Below are 24746 nucleotides of genomic sequence, written 5' to 3'. Positions count from 1 at the left end.
AGAAACCATTTTATTTTGCTTTTATTTTGATTTAGTGTTTCTTATTTTTGAAAACTGTTATGCTGCCTAATATGTTACACATTCCAGTTTCTTTTCCTCCTCAAAATCAGTGCGGAATATGTAAAGAAAAAAAAAAGACCAAAGATATTCTCTGGGGCAGATTATAAGCAGTAATGGCCACTACATGTAAATTAAATACTCACACAAGCAGTCTCCTGTCTGCCACTCCAGACACTGGCCGTAGGGAAAGGAGATGACGTAGGCATTGGAGTCCACGCAGCGTTTGGTGCTTCCACACCACATGCACTCCATGGCCTGGCTGGTGCAGTTCTCACAAGAGGTACGCAGAGAGCAGGGCGTCTTACACGGGCGGGCGTTTTGGTTCGGGCTCACTACAAGGGAGGAAATATGTATGAGATTGCTGAAAAGGGCATATGTATGTACTGTATCTTATTAGCTTATTTCCAAGCGTTCACTAAGAGTAAAAGGTAAACCGAGACCCACCGACTGGTTTTTCACAGATGAGGCCGTCTGTGTTGGCGGTGCAGGGATTGGCCCTGAGGCCAGAGACCTGAGCTCTCTCCAGGTAAGCACAGAAGCCTGAGTCATTGGGCTCACCAGGCAGCCACTGAAGAGAGGTGTTAGTGAATGGAGACATGTCCTCCCAGCCCCAGTATGACACATTGATCTTCCTCAGGCCAACCCATGGGGACAGTTTCTGCTGGACAAACGCAATGAGTCACGCGAATAAAATTAGGGGTCCCACTTTATATTAGGTGGCCTTAACTACTATGTACTTACATAAAAAAATAAGTACAATGTACTTATTGTGTTCATATTGTATTGTGAAACACTTTTGCTGCTATTGAGGTGGGATAGGGGTAAGGTTAGGGAGAGGGTTGGAGGTATGGGTAAGTTTAAGGGTGGGTTAAGGTGTAAAGTATGGGTCAACAGTGTAATTATAAATGTAATTACAGAAATTAAATACAGATGTAATTATATGTCTTTTTTTTTTAAATACAAGTACAATGTAAAAACATGTATGTACACAATAAGTACATTGTACTAATTATTAATTAAAATGTAAGTACATAGTAGTTAAGGCCACTTAATATAAAGTGGGTCCAAATTAGGAACTAAAATTCTTCCACAGAAATATTATGAAACTTGGAGTTTGCATCCTTTGGCTCTTAAATGTTTAAACTAGCAAAGATTAAATTAATTTATTTTAAACACACATTAATGTGTGCTGTCCAAGTCTCACATGTGCGTGCGTGCTATCACCACCCAGGGTGATGACGGAATAAATGACTGCTCATATTCCAGCATACGGCATTCGCATTGAACAAGAGTGATTGGTTTGTCCAATTTTTTTTTATTTTTTATAATTGCTGTTTTTTTACGTGTTATCTATAACAAACCATATTACAGATGCATTGTCAGATTTAAGTTGAACCGTGATTCCAGCGCGTGCCGAACCGTGTGTGGAGAATCGAACGGTTCGATTTTTTTTCAAACACACAAACACAGTACGGTACACATATATATATATTATATTTAAAAAATATTCATTTCGGATGTGATTAATTGCGATTAATTGCAATTACTCGATTTGACAGCACTAATTACAATAGAAAACAATCGTTATTCACTATAAAAATAATTAAAAAACTTAATTATCCAATTTGTGGATAAGTTCGAATGACTTTACTTCTATTCTAAAACGTGGAAAATACTTCTTACTGGTAGTGCAAATATGAGCAGACACAAACCTTCCCCTTCTGCTGGTACTTCTGCAGTTCCTCCAGCACAAAATCCACCTGCTTGGCTGTGGGAAGGGAGGCGATGTTTCCCTCCAGGTTCTTGCAGTAATGCTGAGCATTGTCATAGCTCTCCCTGCTGGAGTTGATCTGCAGACAGGCATCCCCCACATTGCTCCAGCCGTCTCCACACAGCTGAGCTACAGAGAAGCCATATAAGGAGCATTTATCTCAAGCCTCATATTTTTCCCATTTCTCCTTTGATCTCTGTTATTCAGAGACAGCAGGAGAGCTCTTAACATAATGAAAATTACTCTTCAGAACCAAGTAAAGCTGTAAAAGGGCCAATAGCTAATTTAAGAAAAGTGGACGGTTAAAAACATTACCAAAGTGGAAAATGCAAAGCACAATCAGACTGAATGATTTAGCGAATTTACAATTTAAAGAAGAAAAAGGTGTCGGGAATCCCAGGTTTCTTAGGTCAAAAATCACAAAGAGCACGGACACTCACAAATATATACTATATATAAACTCTATATATACTCATATATGTATATATATATATATATATATATATATATATAAAATATACACACACAAATATATACAGTATATAAAAAAACAATTAAATAAGCTCTTTATGTAATTTACAAACCAGAGATACTGGCAGAAAAAGAAGGGGTGTCTGCTGAACATGGGCAGAGTTCCAAAAAACTAGAGACCTTTCTGTCTAGACAACATTTTAAAGTAAACATGTTGGCATGCTCCCATCACAAAGCCTTTTGCAAAATGTAAGATAACTTCTTTTGGCTAAAATACAAATCCAGAATGCATTGTGGCAAGCTCACTGTTTCAAATTCATCTAAGATGGCAGATGCATTCAGTGTTTCCAAACTCATTCTTTTAATGTGTGAAAATTGCTTGACAAGCCCATTTTTGGCCATCAATCTCTGTTCACCAAATAAAATCTCTCTCTTATCATCCTCTGCCATTCTTACCAGGAAGGGTGTGACATTCCTGCTGTTGAGGATCCCATTGGCAGCTGAGGTTGAGGGAGCAGCTCTTGCAGTTGGCCATCTTACTGCAAATCTGCTCGTTTCTGATTAGACATTTGGTGAAATTCTTCACAGTCTAGTAAAAGAAAAAAAAGTCAAAAGAGAGAAACAAACGCAGGAATACTAGAGCATATTGTGTGGTGGAACACTGGTGCCCTCTGCAGGCCAACTTACAGCAGTGCAGTTACTGAGAGCTGAGATGCATTTCTTGCTGTCACACCACTGACATCCATTAGTGTTGGCGGTACAGCTGGTGCAGTCTGAAAAGCGGTAACATCTCTCATCCACCGTGGCTAGAGCAGAGACAAAGCAGAGATGGCAGAGATGAGGAGCGAAAAACTGGCAGTCCTAAGTATTAATATCCAACAGATATTAATCTAGAGAGACATCCAAGCTCTTTCACAACCAACTCTCATATCAGACCCTTAACCAAAGTAGAAGAGAAACATTTAGCACTTCAAACACCTTCTATTCCCCATTTACTTCTAATCGCAAGACTTCAAACAGTGTGTCTTATGCAGAGAATCAAAGAGGCCTCTGTTCTACGTCTGTTTCTTTTGACAATCCTTTATTCAATAATAACGAGTGTCTCCATGTCCTTACTTCACCACATTTGCTACCTCTTCCCTAGTCTTAAAAAGCTATATTTAAACACACAACACAGCATCATTTCTTGTACAGCAACTTAATCTACAGCAAACCTATAAGTGTTAATTATTCTATGAATTATGGTATCAGCCAACACACATATTTATATACAAATACATACAATTATAGTTACTGTATAGTATTATTATTATACATAAAAGTATTGTATAATTAGTATACAGTTATTATAGCACCACTCTTCTCCAAAATATATAGTTAGTTATTTGTTCAAATCTATATTAAAGCACAGCAATATTGTGAAATATTATTACAATTAAAAACCACTGTTTTGTTGCAATGATGTATTAAAATGTGATTTCTGTTATGCAAAAAAACAAAAAAAGGTTTCAGTGACGTAATCCTTCAGAAATCATTCTTGTTGATCATGCTAATTCGGTGATTCAGAAACATTTCTTACTATTATCAATTATGAAACCAATGTTGATTAATTTTTAAAAATGTATTTGCTTATATAAAAATACCCACAAAAAAAACTATACAAAAATAAAATCACAATTCAGTAATAAAACTGATTAAAGTTTCACCATACTGAATATAACAAAACAGTCCTTTTTTAAATGTACATTTATTTAGTGAATGATTTAAATCAAGCCTAATCAAGTAATTATTGTTATTGGCCTCAAAAGTCATGTTGTATGTGTTTTGGCATTATTTCAGAGTACGTAGTCTTTTTTTTTTTTTCATTCAGACTGGAGGTTTCTTTTTTTTTTTTTTTTTTAATTGCTGTAGTACTGTAGTAGTACTAGAGATTTAACAGCGGCAAACAGCGATGCAGAAAACACGGAACCACTCAAATACCATAACAAGGCCAGCACTGCCAGGGATTATCCCAGCATGCACCTCTCCAGACCTCAAATCAAACGAAATGAAGCCAAATATTGCATTGGCTGGAGGTCCACACACTCACTCTCAAAGACTACATTTTGGCTGGTTTAGTGTGATTGGTTGTGTTCTGACAGGTGGCAAAAGATCAAACAAACTGGCAGTCCTGCAGAGCAGAGGAGGGCTGTGGGAAACTCTCCTCTGTGTCTGCTTCAGACAGCTTGTGCCCCCTCCATTACTCTCTCATTAACACAGCCAGTGCACAATGTAGCAGCAAACCCAAGGGCTTAGATCAGCACACACAAGAAGGGCTGATATCTTGGCTTGGGCACGGTGGAAAATGTTTTAGCTGAGGGTGGCAGGGGAGTCTCTAAGCCTCTTCCAGATACCTACCAGCTTTGGCAGGGCAGAAAGGAGCAGGTGTAGCACTGTTAGTGATGCTGGGCTCCCAAGACATGCAGTAGCCCTCTTTCCAAATGCAGCGCACACCAGGGCCTGCGGCCTCACAACGCTCCTGCCCCAGGAAGGCCTCACAGCTGGGTGGCCTGTAGATTAGTACGTCATTCAGAAGGACGCTGGAGAAACCCCCGAACACATACATGGACCTAGAAGGAAAAGAAGATGGAGAATTTTAAGTATACAACATCATTTTGTGAGTGTGTGTGTTCATTTAGATTTCTCACCCATTACTGGTTACTGCAGTATGTCCAAAGCGATTCACATCTCTGTGCAAGTTTGGTTTGGGAAGGACCTTCCACTCGTCACACGCTATAAGAAAAAAGGCAAATAGAAAATACATCTGTTTAAGAATTATATAGTCATAACTATGGAACATTTTGCAAAAAAAGTTTTGCTAAAAAATTTCCATAATTTTTTAGATTATATTCATTTTTTGTTATGAAAAGGCATTATATTAATAATATGTATAATTATCATAATATTTTCTTACCATTTCCAAAGTTTGAGGTCAGTAAGTTTTTTCAGCAAGGATGCATTAAACTGATAAAAAGTGATTTTTACATTTTTAGAAAAAATATATATTTCAAACAGAAAAAATGTTCCTTCTGAACTTTCTATTCATCAAGGAATCCTTACAAAAAAAAAAAAAAATCCACATTGTTAATACTAATAACTAAAGACTGCACTAATGGCTGCTGAAAATGCAGCTTTTCCATCACAGGAATAAATTGCATATTCAAAAACAAAAACTATTATTTTTACTGTATTTTCATCAAATAAATGCAGCCTTGGTGAACATAAGAAATGTATTACAAAAACATTTAATAAATACTACCAACCTCAAACTTTTAATGGTAGAGTATATCAAACACGCAGTAAAGTATCATCACAAACCAATGTCATAGGCGAGGAAGTCAGCAGAGAAGCATTTGGCTCCATTGCTAAGAGAGGTGTCATTGTGGGTATTTCCTCCAAAGATGAGCAGAGTTCCTCCCAGCAGCACAGACGAATGCAGGTAACGTGGGTAACCGCTTTCTCTAAGAATCGTCCTGAAACACACAACAAACATCATCAAACTGTTGCACCAAATCTGAAACTAACTATTCCTCTAAAATGAAATTTTGTGTTAAATCCGTCTGTGTGCTCTTACCATGTGCGGGTCTGAACCTCATAGCGGTAAAGATCATCCACAAGGCCGTATTTGTTTGCTGGAAGAGATTTGTAGCCCCCGTGGACGTACACGCTCTTGCTGCTGCTGTCATACACACTGCTGTGGCCGTACCCACCCTGAGCGATCGCTCCTCTGGTCTCTGGCACCAGCCATGTGTTTGTCCCTGTGCACAGAAACAAAATCATTGAGTACACCTTTAAATATAATATTCTCTTTAATTATAAAACCTGCTTTGTCTCTCAATAACCAGTCTGTGAGAATTTGACTTGATGTTTCAGTATAATGAGTGGAATAACAATGACTTACCTCATTCCAATGAGATCTGGTTTGTGGTATAAGTTCACAAACCCTTGTAAGATCACTTGAGCACATAAAGATTATGCCCTTATCCAGGAGTTTAACAGGATTTAAAAAAGGTACAGATTATCCGAAAGCTTCAGCCTGAGAGACACAGAGCCTCTGGCAATATTTTATCTGTACACTGCTCTTTGCAAAGAACCACAGCTCCATCTACTGGACCGCTGGGGTAAAATTAAAAATCAAATCTGTTTCAACTGATGCAGATCTACTCGTTTTACAGCTGCTCTCAAAAGTTTTTACATCATCTTTAAATGACAACAAAATGCACAACCAGTGTTGTTACTGTTAACTAAAACTATTAAAACATTTCATTATTTAATTTTTATATAACTATTTTTAAATGTTTTATTTAACTACTAATTCACTATTGAAATAAAGCAAAAATTAAATATAAATATTAAATGGAAACGTAAATAAATAAAAAAAATCACCAAAATCTAATATAAATTAAACCAAAATAGAAAAAAAAAAAAAAAACTTCTAAAACTAATACAAATAACAAAAACACATAAAATGAACAATCAAAATGAAAACAGTATTTTAAAATATTAATACATGCTACATATAATAATACTTAAATGACACTTTATACAACGTACCTACAGAACTTTTCAATCCCAATCAAATACACTACTCAGTCACTCACTGATGTTGTATTCCTGAACATTGCTGATGTAGCTGTAGATGGAGGAGTAGCCGAAGATGACCACCATCACCACATCACCGTTCTCCAGCTCTACTATATGGGCAGAGTGGCCTTCCACAGCGTAGACCAGGCCATGGGCCGGCACACTGGGGGTCTTCTGCGACCACGTCATTTTGGGTATGTTAAACACCCACAGTTCATCTGTCACGTTACTGGCACCCATCTCCAACTTGCCGCCAAACATGTAGATGTCATTCTGAAAGAAAGAAAAATTATTAAATAACATGCTTAAAGAAAGTTTCTTAGTAATCTACTGATCAATATTACAAACTAAGATTGCCAAAATTAACATGGCGGTGTATGTGATTAATGGCCAGATTTACTAAACAAGGCAAATTAGCATGAAAGCGCAATATCATAAAAACACAGATGGGAGTGGAAAGTTCTGCTGTTGATCTAGTGACAATCCACACATTAAAGAACACAGACACAGCAATCAACCACACACACGTTATGAATGTGTTCACTGTTATTTTTGATCAATTTAATGGATTCTTCTTCTTGCGGAATAAAAGTAAAAATTTTTAAAAGTATTAAAAATCTTACTGACTTGAATGGTAGTGTATCTAATATATAAATCATATCAAGAAATGTCATTAATTTAATTACCATATTTTTCGGACTATAAGTCGCACCTGAGTATAAGTCGAATCAGCCCAAAAATACATCATGACGAGGAAAAAAACATATATAAGTCGCACCGGACTAAAAGTTGCATTTATTTAGAACCAAGAACCAAGATAAAACATTACCGTCTACCGCCATGAGACGGCGCTCTATGTCTTCAGTGTAGACTACAGGAGATCTGAGCAGCATAGAGCGCCCTCTCGTGGCTGTAGACGGTAATGTTTTCTATTGGTTCATATCTCTTGGTTCATGTCAAATTAATTTTGATAAATAAGTCGCACCTGACTATAAGTCGCAGGACCAGCCAAACTATGAAAAAAACTGTGACTTATAGTCCGGATAAACCGGTATTTAAGTATTTGTAGAAACGCTAATGCAAAGACCATAAACTCCAGGTCAGCTAAAACATCTCTGCAAATGATAACATTCATAAACTGTGGAGAAAGTTGTTTTAACTTTAATTATTGCCAAGAAGAGAGAACAATAACTGCTGTTGCAGGATCCTCCTTGTTTAGATGCTCAAAGCAGCATACACAGACCAAAAGCTAGAACATGTAATCAGCTAAATAGCCTTGTTCACTCATTCAGACACTGATTACAGCTATTTAGCTTAAAGACAAATAAAAAAAATTTCTTTCCAAATGTTTTTGTAACATTTCAACTTTGATGTTACCCGATATAGTGCCAAGGAGTGTCCGTATCTCGGCAGGGGTCCGCTACTGATGGGCACAGTGTTCCAGATGCCACTTTCCAGATTATAACTGCAAAGGGAAAAAAAAATGGTTTCCTCTATAGTCATTTCCATAACTAAAGTGGAAAAAAACATTGTTCAGACTGAGATGGCTTCATAATTACACAAATTATCCAATATTCCAGTAATAAGTACTTTCTCCAAGACTTTAAACTGAAATGTCAAATCCACAACGTCGGAAGTGCTCCGTCCACAAAGAGCTCCCTCAGAGAACATTTAGACTCACAGTTTCTACCCTCAAACTGTCAAATTAATCAAACTCTACTCCAACCACAGCTCACACTGATTTATTATTAGTATTAGTATTGTTCCTGCCATTCTATTGTTTTATTTTAGATTACGGTCACATACGCACATATGCAAATAAGCCTCTTTGTTATGCTGTGCACAGCTCTCTGAATTATCACTTACTTTAGTACCATCTGAAAGTTGCTGTAGTTAAAGACGTAGCCACCAACAACCCACATGATCTTTTCCTGCACCACGGCCTTATGAGATGCTCTTCCCAGCGATGCTCCAAAAGGTTTCACAGTGGGCATGATCCAGTAAGACTCAGTGGAGGGCACTGTTAGTGAGCAGTCTGGACCTGAGAGAGAGAAATAGAGACAAAGACACACAATACCTTATAATAATTGTCGTACCAATAAAGCATATATTGAATTGAATTGATAGAGAAAAGAAAGAAAGAATTTTATTTTTGACATAAAATATTCTCATAGTATTCTCAAGTACTCATGAGATTTTTAAGCTAATATTTCAATAATGTAACAACACGTGTTCATGTTTATGGTTCTCTAATTTTGGTTAATGGTCACATGACACACAGGCAGATCAAATCCAGTGTTTTATTTTGACTTTGTAGCTGGACTTCAAAGTGGATTTAAAAAGTGTGCCAAAAAACAATAATATAAATGATTTAAAATATGAATAAAATGTACCCGTGCGAGTTTTTGATTATAGCAATATTTGTATTTTACATTAACACTAATGCTTATGTTTTAATTCTTAACTTTCAAACTGACAAGCTTTTTAACATTTCAAATCCTTTCTCCTTTTTTTGTGAAATTCTATAAACACGTTATCACTTTATAAAATGTTGGAAATTGTGCAAATCTGCAAAAAAAACAAACTTGAGGGCAAGGTTGCAATTATTTTCACCAAAACATAGTAAACGACATGACATTGTGTAATATTACAAATCAAAATAACTGTTTTCGATTGGAATATATTTCATACAAATTTCCTGTGATGACATGGCTGAGTTTTTAGCAGTCGTTACTTAAATGATCAGTGTCACATGATCCTTCACAAATCATACTAATGTGTTCAAAGTGTCAATGCTTTGACAAATAAATGCAGCTTCTGTGAACATGAGACGTCTTTCAAAAATACTTCATAATCTTTATTACTCCAAACTTTTGGCCAACAAGGTGAAACCCTTAAATCCCTGATCCAAGGTAACATGTCTTATTATATTTACTATTTATAAGCAGATCACTTAAACAGGGTGGTTCTGAAAGCTTTTTACAGACATTACTATGACCACTCACACTTCTCTAAATTGCTATTTTCTGTAACTCCTCACATGAGGCTTAGCAAGTAGCTGGCCAGAAAGGCTCATTAAATTATCCTCAAGACATCCTGATGTGAATCCTCCATCAGGTTTAATTGTGCTTTTACATTTTGTGTCACAGTGGCAGTCTCTGAAAAGGTTGCTGCAGTGATGCAGACGTGACAGACGCACTATTAGAGAATCAACACCAGGGGGAGACAACCCACATGACAACAAATCAACCTGAGACACGATGCACTTTCTCAGCATCCTGTAACATACAGGAAAGGGGAGGAAATGAGAGCGGAAGTGAGCAGTACCTTGCCAGCTGTCATTGCACACGCAGAGCTTTTCCCCAGTGAGGTCGCAGTAGCCGTGATCGGGGCTGCCACAGTTGTTCCTGCAGTACGGGATGTCACAGGCCGCACCCTTCCAGTACTTATCGCATTCACAATACACACGGCTCGCTATCGAGTTCCCCGAGGTGCACTTCCCGTGGCCAGAGCAGTTATTTGGACATGAGTTGATTCTGTCGAGGGAGAGATGAAGAAACGGGTTGCAAAAACAAGAGGAACTTTCTACTGAGAAGCCTGAAATAGGCAAGTGTATAATGAACAGGACTAAGCCTGTGATTACTCTGAGAATAAAACATGCACAGAGGAAATAAAATGAAGACATTACATGTCGTGATAACACCTGGACGAACAAGCAGGCTTTTTTCACTAAAAACAGTGCTGATGCTGAGTGTTATTAACTCACGAGTAGAAGATTTCAAATCCTGTCAGGTTGTAGGCAGCGTCGCTAAAAAAGTGCAGGAGTGCGTACCCTGAGTTGGTCTCCACTTCAGGGACGGTCTCGTTCCCTTTCACTTCAGGGACAATGAGACCACTGTAGGAAAAGTATAGAAAAAAAGGCTTGTTAGGAAATTATCTCTTGTTTTTTCCATAACAGCAGTAGCTAATTCCAGTTGTCCTGCAGTAAAGTGAAACTTTCCTGCGTGACTCCAGAGTTCAGGGTCCTCGGAAAATCTGAATTTTTGTTGTTTCAAAATCTATTTTTAGGTTCATGCTCACAAATGTTGATATAAAATATTTATTAAATATGTCAAAAGTAATAAATATATATATATTAGAAAGAGAGGGGAAAAAATAAATACATTTTGCATCTGAAAGTGAAACTCCTACAAGTGCATATTCAATCAGGTCAGGCACAGAAATAACTGTCCATGCCTTTTCAGTGCTAATCCTTCACTGTTTGTCTTTAATAAATCTAAAGACAGTACTACTTTAACACCAAAAGATGGTTTGAGCTGGCACAAGCTTTTAGTAAATCTGGCCCTTAATATTCCTACCATACAGTATAAATTAGTCTTTATGCATGAAAATAACTGCATTTTTATGTTAAGAAACACTATTGTGATGGTGCTTCGCATCGAAAACCCGTTTTTCTTTCAGAAAACACACTCACCTGAAGACGGCTACTAAGGGAGCATAAATCGAATCTCCGTCATAGACGTACATGTGGTCCCAGCTACATTCGGTCGCAAAATGGTTAAATCGTAACCTCAGGACTGCGTTTGGGCTGCAAAACAAAGGTGATGACATAATGCTTAAGAATGTGTTGCTGGCTGCGTAATCCATTATGAGAACATATTACAGCAGAATCGTTTCTGCCAAGTCTGAAGGGTGCAAGCAGAATGTGCTCCTCCAAGCCTTTTCTGGTAATCTAACACAGAAGAAAACACCCTTGTAAGGGCTGCTGAAGTGTATTTAAATAGGGGTTATGCAAGAAGAAGTGTGAGCACAACAAAACTTTGATGAGAAATAACACTTACTAGCCCTCAATCAGCCAGGTGCACTTGGTTTTGTACTTGTAGTTGATGGGGCCATCTGTTAGGTACCCAGACGGCTCAGTCAACCTGAAAAATAAGATCAGAGTTGCAGTTCAGAGGACCACATCAATCTGAGCCCAAGGGACAAACAGAACAATGCTATGCTTAAAAAAAAAAAACATGCAAAAGGCATTGCAGAAAAGTGCTTTTTCAGTCCAAATAGGCACAACGATAGAACTGGTTTCTGTGGTTACTTATGGCCATATGGACACAGGCTTGTGTGGGAGCAGATCCACAATGATTCACTGCTCCAAATGCGCTCATGACACAGGCCTAGCCAATCAGTTTCCACTCCTTCCAGACTGCAACAGAGCCATCGGGCCCATGGAGTGACAACATTTGGATCCATATTGTATCATCACGGAGCACCCATGGCCTGTCTGTGTCCCGGGCCACATTAACCACAGCAAGCTGGCGGCATTGTTTGCCCAGACAAGCCCTATTGTTTGTAGATGCTGACCTGAAGGGATGTATCCTTAGGTACAATGACCTCAATACTCCACAGAAACACTTTTAATTGAACATGTTATTGCTGCTTGAATAGCCAAACATTCCTCAGGGCGTATTCTACAAGGAAATCAATCTAAGTGACATTGCTAAGACCTTCAGTCCTGCTGTTCTTGAAGAAAACAAAAAGAAGAGCCGAGCGGATGTTGCAAAAGCATCCTAGCGTGTATCGGAGGAAACCAACACATCAATATTCACAATATAAGGCTATATAAGAATTAGATTGGTTTGTTTCTTCATTAAAACAGATTTGGAGGAATCTAGCATTACATCATTTGCCCACCAATGGTTCCTCTGCAGTGAATGGGTGCCGTCAGAATTGTGAAGTGAAAAGCTGTGTATTTGTAAAAAAAGCTGGGGGGGGGGGTTCCCCTTGGCAAGACATTAAATTATGGATTTGAGTCATGTTGTGGATTACTGTTATGTTTTTATCAGCTGTCTGGACTCTCATTCTGACGGCACCCATTCACTGCAGAAGATCTATTGGTCAGTAAGTGATGTAATGCTCAATTTCTCCAAATCTGTTCTGATGAAGAAACAAACTCATCTACCACTTGGAAGGCGTGAGGGTAAGTATATTTATTTTCATATTACATTTTCATTTTTAAGTAAGCTATTCCTTTAAAGTTCGAGTTTGCCATTTCTGTGCCAAACAAAACTGCAAAAATGACAACTACCATGTATACGTTCTTGTATACATGGTAATTAGCATATTCACAATAGAATGGAAAGACACGGACATTCATTAACTGCTATTGTCATCTGGAAAAAACAGGAGATGCTCGCTTTTGCAATGCATCATGTTGCTTTTTTGTAATTCTGCACAGTAATTGAATCGGCTCATTAATTCTCATTCATGTCTCTGACAACGGCGCACAAGAGAACGACCTTGAGTCTTACTGTGCTTTTGCTTGTCTGTTTATTTTAATGTGTGTAATTAAATCTGTCTTTTCCTCACTAGACAAATGTGTTTCTTCCTAGACTTTTCTCACGTCTTGTCACATCAGCAATCTAGCTGACTGGTAAATTTCTGAAAAGCTACTGTAATTTTTGCCATGCAAGCAAATTTTTCATTACAGTAAATATTCCAAACAAGGTTTCAAATCACATCACATCAGAATTATGATTAATACAAGCAGGATTCTATAAACCATATTCTGGCTTCATTGGGTTATGTAAATAAAGTGCCCTCCAAAAGTTTGGAAACTCCCTAGGCAAAGTGGGATTTTGGACAATGTCAGAATAACTTATTGAACTGTTATAATTTCAAGCAATAACCATTTTTTATTAATCAATACTCTTAATAATATAAATATATACACTACCATTCAAAAGTTGAATGTTATCAAAATGTATTTTACATTATTAAACATGTTTTAATTATTATTTTGATTAAATATACAGTAAAAAATAAAAATACAATTTAAAATAACTATTCTATTTTAAAATATTTTAAAATGTAATTTGTTTTGCTTTAGTGTCCTTCAGAACATGATCCTTCAGAAATCAATCTAATATGCTGATCTGGTACTCAAGAAACATTTCTTAATATTATCAATGTGTAATAATTTTTTGACATTATTGTTTAATGTAAAAGTTAAAAAGAAAAGCTTTTATTTGAAATCAAAATCTTTTTTTAACAATAAGTCTTTACTATCATTTTTTATCAATTTTTAACAGTAGTGAACACATCACACAAAAAGACATTTTTTCTATTAACCTTTTTTTTTTTTTGAAGATAACTGAATCACAAAATGTAGCCTTCCTTTAGCTAATCAGCTTTAGACAGATTATACATTTATCTATAACTTTTCGCTTTTATTTAATTTTTATTTTTTTGTCATCCCTCAATACATCATCATCGAAAATTAATAAAGACGCCCAAAACCTATTTTTTTCAATGGCATTCTAAACCTTTTAGTTTGCTGACCATATAAACATATCCAAATTCTGTAATGAAAGAAAAACTACATTCATAAGTGTGCATCATACCAAAAAGTAAAAACAGCCTGCAAACAAAAGTCATGGCTGTATTTCTCTAGTAATCATTTCTCTCACTCCGTGAATCATTCCTCACTTAAACTGAAGAATCCCTTCAAAACAAAATTTCTGACGTACATCAAACCTAATGCAAAAGCTGAGAACCTGGCACAGCCATTCTTGTTGTTAGTTAAACTGTAGCCTATTAACAAGCTATTTCTCCACTCTGCGTTCTGTATGTCTATAATCAGACCCTGAGATTTTAAGAGCAGTTAAAAACAGTAATCGCGGTGCACCACTTCCTGTGCTGGGGAGGACATCCCTCAGGCTGTATGTTGGCGAGAGGGATGTTTCTTTGTGCAGGCAGACACTCATCGGCCCAGAAGAGAGGGAACTGTAGGTGAGTCAACAGTTAAAATATTCACCAGGTTTTCATGAATCTTTTATAGCCCAGTACCACAGCAAATGTATCCACCAACAGCCAGGATTTAATACCTATCCCAGCGGCTTTGAAGCTGCCAGTGGACATGGTTCACTCAGCCTCACTCAAAGGCTGAGAGGACCTCTTCGTCATCCAAATCAAGCCCCACTACCTGTCCACTGAGATCTGTTCTTACTGCCCTTGCCTTCCTGTGGTCGGCATGTTGCCTCCCACCGCTTGATCATTAAGCTGTTGTGTAACAAGAAAGCTGTTTTTAGTTCCAGTATTATGTGGAGGCAAGGACACTAGGTTAGGACTGCTGAACAATTCAGGTTTGTTCATTTATTTGACAAGCTGTGGTATCATCTATCCACTGTACAACCATTTAAATGGATAGTACACCCTTAAGGTGTTCCAAACCTGTATGAGTTTCCTTCTTCCGTTAACCAAAAAATAAGATATCTGAAGAATGTTGGCAACTATACAGTACAGTCAACTGTTTGGTTACCAGTATTCTTGTAAATATCATCCAAAAGTCATACAGGTTTGGAACAAATTGAGTTCCATAAACATCTGAACTGTATGTGCGTCATACTAAACAAAATCATAAATATACAAAGAAGTTAGGCTACTTCACCAAATTTCAAAAACAATGAGGAGCTATATTTAATCTGACACTGAGCGAGATAGATCGAATGTACAACAGGAAGATCTGTTGAGAAAGTGACTCTGCTAAAGGCTGTGAAATGTAAACTGTGACACTTTTACTGACAAAGGGGATTTTTGAGTGGAAGTACCATTAGATAGGATTCAAACACTCTTTGTTTTTGTCCAGGAAGTTTGGGTGAAGTGTGATACAGGAGATGCATCCACACACATATTACAAAGGACTGGATCTATGCTTAGTCTAAAGCAAGAGAGATTTTAAATAGATTTCATATGTTGCCTCCAGTGTACTCACCTTGTCTGGCCTACATTTTGCACATTAACTGGATCCTTAATGGTAATCTATATGAACTGGAACCTAGAAGCCAGTTTTAAAAGCTAATACAGGAAAATGAAGGGAAACTAAATATTGGAAATTGCCGTGTATAGAATTTAAGGGTGTGTTTACACTTGGAGTTCGGTTCTGTTAGTTATTTAGATCTGAACTAGTGTTGTAAAAAGACCTGGTACTTCGGTACCAAAAAAATGAAAATGTGACGGGACCAGGTTTCTTTAAGTACCGTTGGCACCGAGTACCCAGTCAACCCGGTTCTTGACGTATACAGCGCTATGATTTCCGCAAAGCAGAAAACGCAGACGGAATCCCAAAATCCAGGCATGAAAATGAAACTTACATTTTAATATGGACAGTCAAGGAATTTGTCAAAGGTAGCATAAATTAATCAAATCAAGTCTCCATATGGACCAGTATCTGCAAACGTTAAGCCGCAAAAATTTGTTGAAATATGAATCCTGCATGTTCTGCACGTCTCTGTGTGAGTGAATGAATGACAGAGATGTGTGGGTTTTACATAGACTGAAGCGAGTAACGCTTGCAGTAAATTCCAGCATTTTCCATCTAAATGAGGACATAAATATATAAACATCATCACCAGAACTGTTCAGAGTCACTTCACAAGCATTTTACAGTTTCATTGAGTAAAACCAGTGTCAATTTAGAGGTCACCCGTCAAAATAAAAGTTCATTTTTACCTAAAAGCATTGTGCTAGAAATATTACTATTATCTAGTAGAATGTATGTGATACTCCAACTACTGTTGAAAAAAAATTTATAAAATTTTTTAAAGAAATAACTCACACAATATTTCTTCCATGCTTTAATTTTAATAGCAAATCCCCTTTATTGAAAAATGTAATGTGTTTAAATTGCATTTATTAAAAGACAAATTAAATTTGGGTGAAACTTTTTCAGAATTATATTACTTGTAGAAAAACTTTAAACACAATTGTAAACAATGGCATTGGTTTTATTTTTAGTGATAAAAAGTGTTTGTTTGTTTTTTATTAGCATTTCTTTTGTGTTTCGCTTTGGTACCGAAATTGGTACCGAGAACCATGGATTTTCACTGGTATCGGTACTGAATACTAAAATTTTGGTAACAACACTAGTCTGAACCACACAAGAAAATTATTCATCTAGTACAGCTTTGCTTAGCATTCATAATGTCATTTTTAACTGCCTACAAGTCTAAGCCAATCATCTGTTAGGCTTGTCTGATGAAGATGATGTAACTTACATTGCACTTCAGATAGTCATCCATAAAGATCAGACTAAAAATAGTGCACAGATCATGTCGACTGACTTGGCTTAACCCAAATACCAAATCGGTTCGCCAACAACTATCCAGCAGTCTAAAGCACACAATATTTCTGAGCACCACAGACATATTTCAAATAGATGTTTGCACAAGGGCAGTTGAAACACATTTGGGAAGCTGGCACGTCCTGTGGTGTGAAATGATATACTCGTTCTAAAATCATTTGAAAAGATTTTCCTAATTCTTTTATAATTACTATGGATGAATATTTTATGATTTTGTAATAATGGAGATCCTAACAAGAATATTTGTACTTTTAAAAAGGCATTTGTCTCAAGGCAGGACCATTTTACATTTACATTTACATTTATTCATTTAGCTGACGCTTTTTATCCAAAGCGACTTACAATTGTTATATATGTCAGAGGTCGCACGCCTCTGGAGCAACTAGGGGTTAAGTGTCTTGCTCAGGGACACATTGGTGCTTCACAGTGGATTCGAACCCAGGTCTCTCACACCAAAGGCATGCGTCTTATCCACTGTGCCAACACCACCACCCCAATTTTAATTGAACTAAACGGTCTAAAAGGTTACAAAAAAGAAAAATTATATTTAAAATATTAGTGTTAAAGTAACCGGTAACACTTTACAATAATTATTCATTTGTTAACATTAGTTAGCTACATTAGTTAAAATAAACTATCAATGTGCAATATTTCTACTGTGTTTAATAATCTTTTTAGTAAAGATTAGTAATCTTTATACGAAACTTTAAAATATTAAAATCAAAATTTGTATTTTAAAATTACTTAATGCACTGCGAACAAGCAATATACAATCTTATTTTTATGAACTAATATTAACAAAGATGAATAAATTCTGTAAAAATATATATTGCTCATAGTCAGTTCACATTAACTAATGCATTAACAAGAGATCTTATTGTATGTTAAGTGTTACCAGAATTATGTCACATCCCGTTCCATACATACATTTTATATATAAATGATTTAAAGTTACACAAACATGCATTAACTACCCATTAACAAGGACTGAAAGTACTAATTAAGTCTTAAGAAAAGTCTTTAACTAATAAAAAAAAACATCTCTCGAAATTGAAAGGAACTTAAAGGGATAGTTCACCCCAAAAAAAGAACATTCTGAAAAGACCTTCGTTCATCTTCAGAACACAAATTAAGATTTTTTTATGAAATCCAAGAGATATCTGACCCTCCGTAAGACAGGAAGGGTCCTACAACAATCAAGGTCCAGAAACGTAGTAAGGACATTGTTAAAATAATTCATTAGACATCAATGGTTCAACAGTTAAAAAAATTCAACAGCTATTTTTGTTTTCTATGCGCACAAAATGTTTTTTTGTAAAATTAAAGAAATTAAAGTTAGAAAAATGGCATTACAAAGGTAAAAACACAATTCCACTGTAAATCACTTTAAGGAGTCAAATATCACCTTGTAATGTGAAGGCAAATTTTTGATCAAATATTGGTTTATTGATTAGAAAGTGCTCTTAAATATTTAACTGTGCTCCTATTTTTTTGTTTTAAATTAGGAGCAAAAGTGCTCCTTAAAAGAAAAGTAAGCATAGAGCCCTGAAAATTCACACACTACACAGACAATATACAGGACTCAATTTATGGACAAAACCAACCTAAGTTTTAAAAACATTAAAACAGTTACATTATCATTTTATTTGTTATTTCTTAAAACTTTTGCAAAATCTTTATGAAGTTAAGTAATCTACTGTAGCTTCATGTTTTCCTGTGGACTTCAGTATAGAAAAAGGAAGTTACATCATGATATGGCACAAACCCCTCTCTTAGCAAGACTAAGTTTAGGCAACATCATGAAGTAACTGCTCAAGAAATTTACAAAGCACTCCCTTTTAACAATAAAGTTGACTCTATTTGAAGATTAACTTGCCATTGGTTGGACATTGATATATTGCAAAAATCTAGCTAATATTTCACTTTGAGGAATGTCAGGTTTTTATTTTATTTTTTTCTTCAGAAAAAGAATTAAAACTTATGTTCATCCTCATTTCTCGTTCTATTTTACCTTTGATCACACACACCCTGGTCTCCATCTACATTATTAAAGAATCATTATGCACTGTAATTGTTGCTTATGAATCTGAAACCTGACACAGGTCATTAATAATTCTGCATCCTCATAAAAAACATCTGCTTAAGCAATAAATGGCCGAAACAATGGAGTGGCACACCAGACACAATTTCTATCCCATGTATCCACTTAGCCAGTCTTTATAAAAGCAAACTGCTATCTGTCAGGAGGATGACAACCTTTGTTGTTTGATCATGCATCTTATGGAGCATCTAACAGGTGATGACACATGCTCAGATAATATCTCAGTACTTCCCGTTCACCTGGAACAGCATGAAAGGCCCAACAATGGGCGAGAACATCAAAACAACAACACAGTTCATTTCCTTTTATTCAGCTATTGTTTTTTCAACCTTTGTCATACAGGTCTTAGTGTCAGGCTGAAGTTTCATTTGAGTGACAGCACTTATAAATGCCAATAGCATCCTCTTGGCTGCTTCTAAGATGGGGAAAAGAGGGAGATCTTTGTTGCAACCGACGAGAGCGGGATGCTATTTTAAGAAACAGCTCAGGAGCTTTGTTCAAGAGTTTCATTTATCATACAGCTGTCAAACTAAGATCGTTTAAAACTAAATCATGTCTTCCCACAGTACCTTTGACATCCTTTGAGAAGACAAAGGCACAGAATTAATAATGAAAGTATAGCAGATGTTTGAAAACACTCCCATCAGATCATGTCTGTACAATTATTTAAATAATACCAATATAAACAGTGTGTGAAGTACAGGGTTACTGCAGGGTTTATGAAGGTAAATTAAAAACCTATTTAAGAACAAATCTAAGCAATAAATTGAAGGCGGTACATCAATATGCTGTTTAAATGCAAATGTCCAGGGAGCAGACAATGAGTTGTTTTGGCAGCACTTCAAAGTTTTGAAAATCCAACCTCCAACATATCTTTTGAATTAATTTTACAAAAATGGCTTTAAGGCTTAAATAGCTTTGCTTACAAACAACACTAGAATATGAAAATAACTTTTACTGATCACACTGCAATTCTTTCTCAGTATGTTTGTCTTGTTTTCCATCAATAAATGAACATTTACTTGATACGGAAGAGAAGTCTTGTTTTTTGTGAAACTGATCAAAGTGAAGTGAGTTTGATCTAAAAAACCATCAAATAGGCCTATCTGCCAATGGGTTCAACTTCATTCAAAATAAAACGTTATCATGCCCCATTGACAAATATTTTCTTATTTTAAACAAACTCACATAATTTCTCCAAAAAATAAAGCTTCATATCTTCATTGTGCATTTCAAGGTAAATTACATTCAAAGGGTTACTCCACCCCAAAAAGAACATCTTCTCAATCACTTACCACAATGTCGTTCCAAACACGTAAAAGCTCTCTTTGATTTGAAATAATACAGTGCATCCTTGTGGTGCGGAGGACACAGAAGAGCATAAGCACCAAGATGATATGAAGTGACACAGAGGAGACCGTTGACAGGAATTATTGAATAAAGTTGTTATTTTTGTTTTCTTCGCTTACAAAAAGTGTTCCTGTCGCTTCATATAACCCAGATTGCACATCTAAAGGCAGATTGAGTATTCTGATGATGACTTTTCATACCTTTTATGGACCTTGACACTGTTTACTTGGCAGCCTATGGGACAGTCTCAAGCCTCCAGGTTTTCATCCAAAATATCTTAAATTGTGTTCAGAAGACGACCAAGCTTTTACGGGTTTGGAATGACATGGGAATAAGTGATTAATGAGAAAAATATGTATTTTGGGGTGGAGTAACCCTTTTAGGATTTCTATGGAAAACAAGACAAAACAACTGAGGACGATATAGTTTTTTAGCAATGCTTGACATTATGAATTTAAGACTTTTTGGTTCCATTTTAAGATCTTTTAATGCTTTTATTTGTGGAATTAAGACTTTGTAGCAAACTTAATTTCTGTGTGCTAAAAGTACAAAATTTGAATTCAACCAAACTGTGCCAGGACTCATGGGATTCACCAGGAGTTTACCAAGAAAGATTTAAACATGGAAATTAAATCTAGATTTTAAGCCACAGGAAAATAGTCTGAGAGGAGGGAGCAGTCAAAAATAAAAGCCCCTCATATCAGTTTTTAACCAGATGGTACACATATGTGAAAAGTCCCTTTTCAAGTTATCCAAATTTCCCAGACAAATATGAAAATCTAGCAATCAGTAACATGCTTTACATATGATTGAACATACAATGGACCTTTGTTGCTTCCTGAGCATCACAATGACAACTCTTTGAATTTGAATACAATAACAATGAAATAAATCACATACAAAGCTGACGCTGAGGAGGTATCCTTGCATCTTTATATCGTGTCTAACATGCCCTAAATGGTACATATTAGTACCTTTGGAAAGGGCACCACATCAAGTGACGGCTTTGTACTATTTTACCCAAAAGTGCATGTACACCCATGATCACTGAATTTAACATACGAAGACCATGCTCCTCCAGAGCTAAAATCAGTCCTATTTAATAAACATAAATGCCTTTTTAAATACTCACTTGAATCTTCCCTGGCAGTGTTGACACTGGTCCCCAACCCATCCACGATCACAGACACAAGATCCGTTCACACACCTGCCTGACAGACAGCTCTTCTCGCAGGGATTAGATGGAGAGCCGTCTGAAATCAGCACCAGGGAGAACATCACACACAGCCAGAAATATCTCTGCATACCCTGCAGTCTCGGTCTGTCCAGAAACAGTTCAGGTCTGAGCATCCTCTTTCCAGCATTCATGGTTTAGGGATGCTGCTGCTGTTGTTGTTGAATTGGGTATCAATATCTTAGGGCCCTTCTTCCCTGCTTACTGGTTCCCAGATTGTTTTAATTATAACAGCAGGGGGAGATCCGTTCACTTATGGGTCATGAATATTCCTTAAATATAGGCGATCGTTTCCCAAAGCGTAAGCAAACGTTTAACTGAAAACCTCCAGATCCGAGTGTGATATGATAAAACGAGCGTAAACACAGGCATATTAAATCATCTGTCTCGCCTCATTGTGTTTCTGAACAAGGGCAGGAATTTCCTACGTTACCTCCTGCAGTTACAGGGCTGGAAAATGATTCCCCATAACACTGAAAAAAATCTTTCCTTCCAGAGCATTACCATAACTCGAGTGATGAGATATTTCCAGCTTTAAAGCATCATATTATTCAGCGGTCTTATTTTGATCCCGTCCGCAGCCATTTTAAAGCGTAAACATTCAGCTGGCTGTCCAAACACACTGCTGGTGTGCTTTAAAAGCCTTTAAACCTTGAGCTTTTCCTGGCTAACGTTCATGGTCCACGGGAGAAACGCTAAACGGAGATGGTTTCGGAGTGAAAAGCATCCTTTATAACCGCAGGAGTCAGTAACACAGATGTTGTTTCTAATGTTGTCCGTTGCGCTGAGGGATTTGGAAAACCTGAGGAACTAACGTTATCAGTTATCGGCATATTATTCGCTGTTTTTCAGGTTTAACGTGGTAAACTCCTTAACGAAAGCGTGGCCCCTCAGTGTGGGTATATATCATCTTCGTCCCAGTGCGTTGAAACCCTCTCAGTGTGTGAATTTTGGCCCCCTCGACCACCGTTTAAGCTCCCATAGTACGAACAGCTCTCTCTCTCTCGCTGGCTGCTCCTCAGGTTGGAGCAAACTCAACGCAGAGATGTCCGCGGCCGCGCATGCGCAATGGAAAGAGGTCATATTTAAAGGGACAGTGACCAATATGTGCGTCCCTGGAATGTACATTGCAGTACTTGAGAAGCTTTGTTACACGTTTGTCTTAAGGAAGTGTGTGAAAACCTAACTTCCTACCGCTATTACAATGTACCAATTTTCAAAACACAATCTAGAATACTCCATGCATTATATAGATTACGTTAATATATATTCTCATTGAATAGCAAGGTTTTATGACACAGATTTCAATCACAATTGCAAGCTTCCATCTCAAATATGAACTTTGTCCTTCTCTTGAGTGTTAAGGTGCAACACTATGTGCTGCCAACTTAAGGCTGAAATACTGCATGATGTCCAGCTCTTTGGGTTCAATTATCAAACTATCATGCACCTCAAACATATGCTGTGTTAATAAAAATACAAATACTATATGAAGCAAAGGTTGTTTTGGTTTTGTAAGATATATATTTTTTTAAAATGTGCTTGTTTCTATCATGCTCTCCAAGGTTGCATTTATTTGATCAACATACAGTAAAAAAAAACTTATTATTGTGAAATATTATGACAATATAAAATAGCTTTTCTATTTAATTTTTTTTATTATTGTAATTTTTCTCTGAGATCACTAAGTTGAATTTACTCCAGTTTTCAGTGTCACGTGATCCTTCAGAAATCATTCTAATAAGCTGATTTGGTGCTCAAGTTACATTAGTTGAAAATGATTCTGCTCCAATTTTTGTGGAAATCATGATACTTTTACTTCAATGGATTGAAAGAATACAAGAACAGCATTTATTTTAAATGTATTTGTAACAGCGTAAAAGTCTTTACTGTTATATTTGCTCAGTTTAATGCATACTTGCTGAATAACAATAACAAAGTGAAAGTATACAGTTTGATCTAAAATAGTTCAGAAAGCCAATGCTAGGCTGGCTCTTTTTAAGACTGTAAAAAGTAAAACATATATTTACACAACAGTAAATCTGTCAGCTGTTATACTGAATGTAATAGTCAGGGAGTCTCAGGCTGCATCCTAAAACTTAGGCAGCTGACTTGCTGTCTCGATGCCGTATGAGGCAATGACTTTGCAGGCACCAGTGACTTTGCAGGCAGCGTTTTTGCACGAAGGCAACTCATGAAACTGATTTCAGACAGACTTCTGAGGCAGCATAACGGTTTAATGATCTACAACAAAATATAATGAGTTTTTGTGATAACTAAACAAAAATTAAATTACTGATTTCTCACTAGAATTAACATCAAAAGTGCAAAAAGTTAGTCAGAAATATACATTTACACACAAACTGACCACCAAATGCAACTTTCAGTTGCCATCTTTTTTTTTAGCTCAACCATCACCAAAATGGAACAAACGGGATTGAGGGATATCAAAGGCAGCGAAGAATACATCTATGCTGCCTTCAAAATTTGATCAGAAACAGTACCTCCAGAGACAGGAAGTAAAGCAGAATTTGGATTTGAACGTACCTTGATGCCTTCCTGCTTTGGAATGCTGCCTCCGAAGGCAGCATTTTAGAGATTTTGGATGCAGCCTCAGTCACCAAAGTTATCAGCCACAGTGCACACCAGATCCCAAGCCGACCTCATACATCATCCCCTGGGACTGCTTCTGTTTAAAACTGTAAGAGCAATCTAGATGAAAGATTCTAGATTCTAACAAAAATGCACTGATTCGCTACAGGAGGACTTTGTTCACCCACTGGAGCTGTGTGTGACACTTTTTATTAAGGATGGGTGCTTTTTATTTAACTTCTTTTGGACTGATGCACCGCAACACCCGCTGAGTGCCATGAAACAGCTTGAAAGATCAAAGACCATTTTTAATATAACTTAAACTGGATCCGTCTGAAAGAAGAAAGTCATATACACCTAAGATGACTTGAGGATAAGTAATTTATGCGCAAATTAAAATTTTTGGTGA

At 36.7% G+C, this 24746-nt stretch overlaps 1 protein-coding gene across 2 annotated transcripts in view; it reads right to left on the bottom strand.

Annotated features, from left to right (window-relative positions):
- The window catches only part of atrnl1b (attractin-like 1b), an 87194-nt gene extending 64390 nt beyond the window's left edge, over positions 1-22804 (bottom strand). The window contains exons 1-17 of one of the 2 annotated variants that reach the window (XM_052570798.1): positions 21644-22804; positions 11767-11850; positions 11400-11513; positions 10692-10820; positions 10253-10461; positions 8792-8966; positions 8303-8390; positions 6943-7198; positions 5916-6099; positions 5660-5814; positions 4990-5074; positions 4700-4911; positions 2990-3108; positions 2759-2891; positions 1773-1960; positions 505-718; positions 204-392 (exon numbers count right to left, since the gene is read on the bottom strand). In XM_052570798.1, the coding sequence (XP_052426758.1) occupies positions 204-392; positions 505-718; positions 1773-1960; positions 2759-2891; positions 2990-3108; positions 4700-4911; positions 4990-5074; positions 5660-5814; positions 5916-6099; positions 6943-7198; positions 8303-8390; positions 8792-8966; positions 10253-10461; positions 10692-10820; positions 11400-11513; positions 11767-11850; positions 21644-21879 (2770 nt within the window). In that variant the 5' untranslated portion in view covers positions 21880-22804. Of the gene's footprint in view, positions 1-203; positions 393-504; positions 722-1772; positions 1961-2758; positions 2892-2989; positions 3109-4699; positions 4912-4989; positions 5075-5659; positions 5815-5915; positions 6100-6942; positions 7199-8302; positions 8391-8791; positions 8967-10252; positions 10462-10691; positions 10821-11399; positions 11514-11766; positions 11851-21643 lie in introns of both variants that reach the window. The other variant, XM_052570797.1, reaches the window with a different exon arrangement.
- Positions 22805-24746: the final 1942 nt, after the last annotated feature.

Source organism: Carassius gibelio, chromosome B12 (assembly GCF_023724105.1).
Source record: "Carassius gibelio isolate Cgi1373 ecotype wild population from Czech Republic chromosome B12, carGib1.2-hapl.c, whole genome shotgun sequence".
Lineage (NCBI taxonomy): Eukaryota > Metazoa > Chordata > Actinopteri > Cypriniformes > Cyprinidae > Carassius > Carassius gibelio.
Note: the sequence above shows the minus strand (reverse complement) of the source record. Positions and strands in the feature narration are given on the sequence as shown.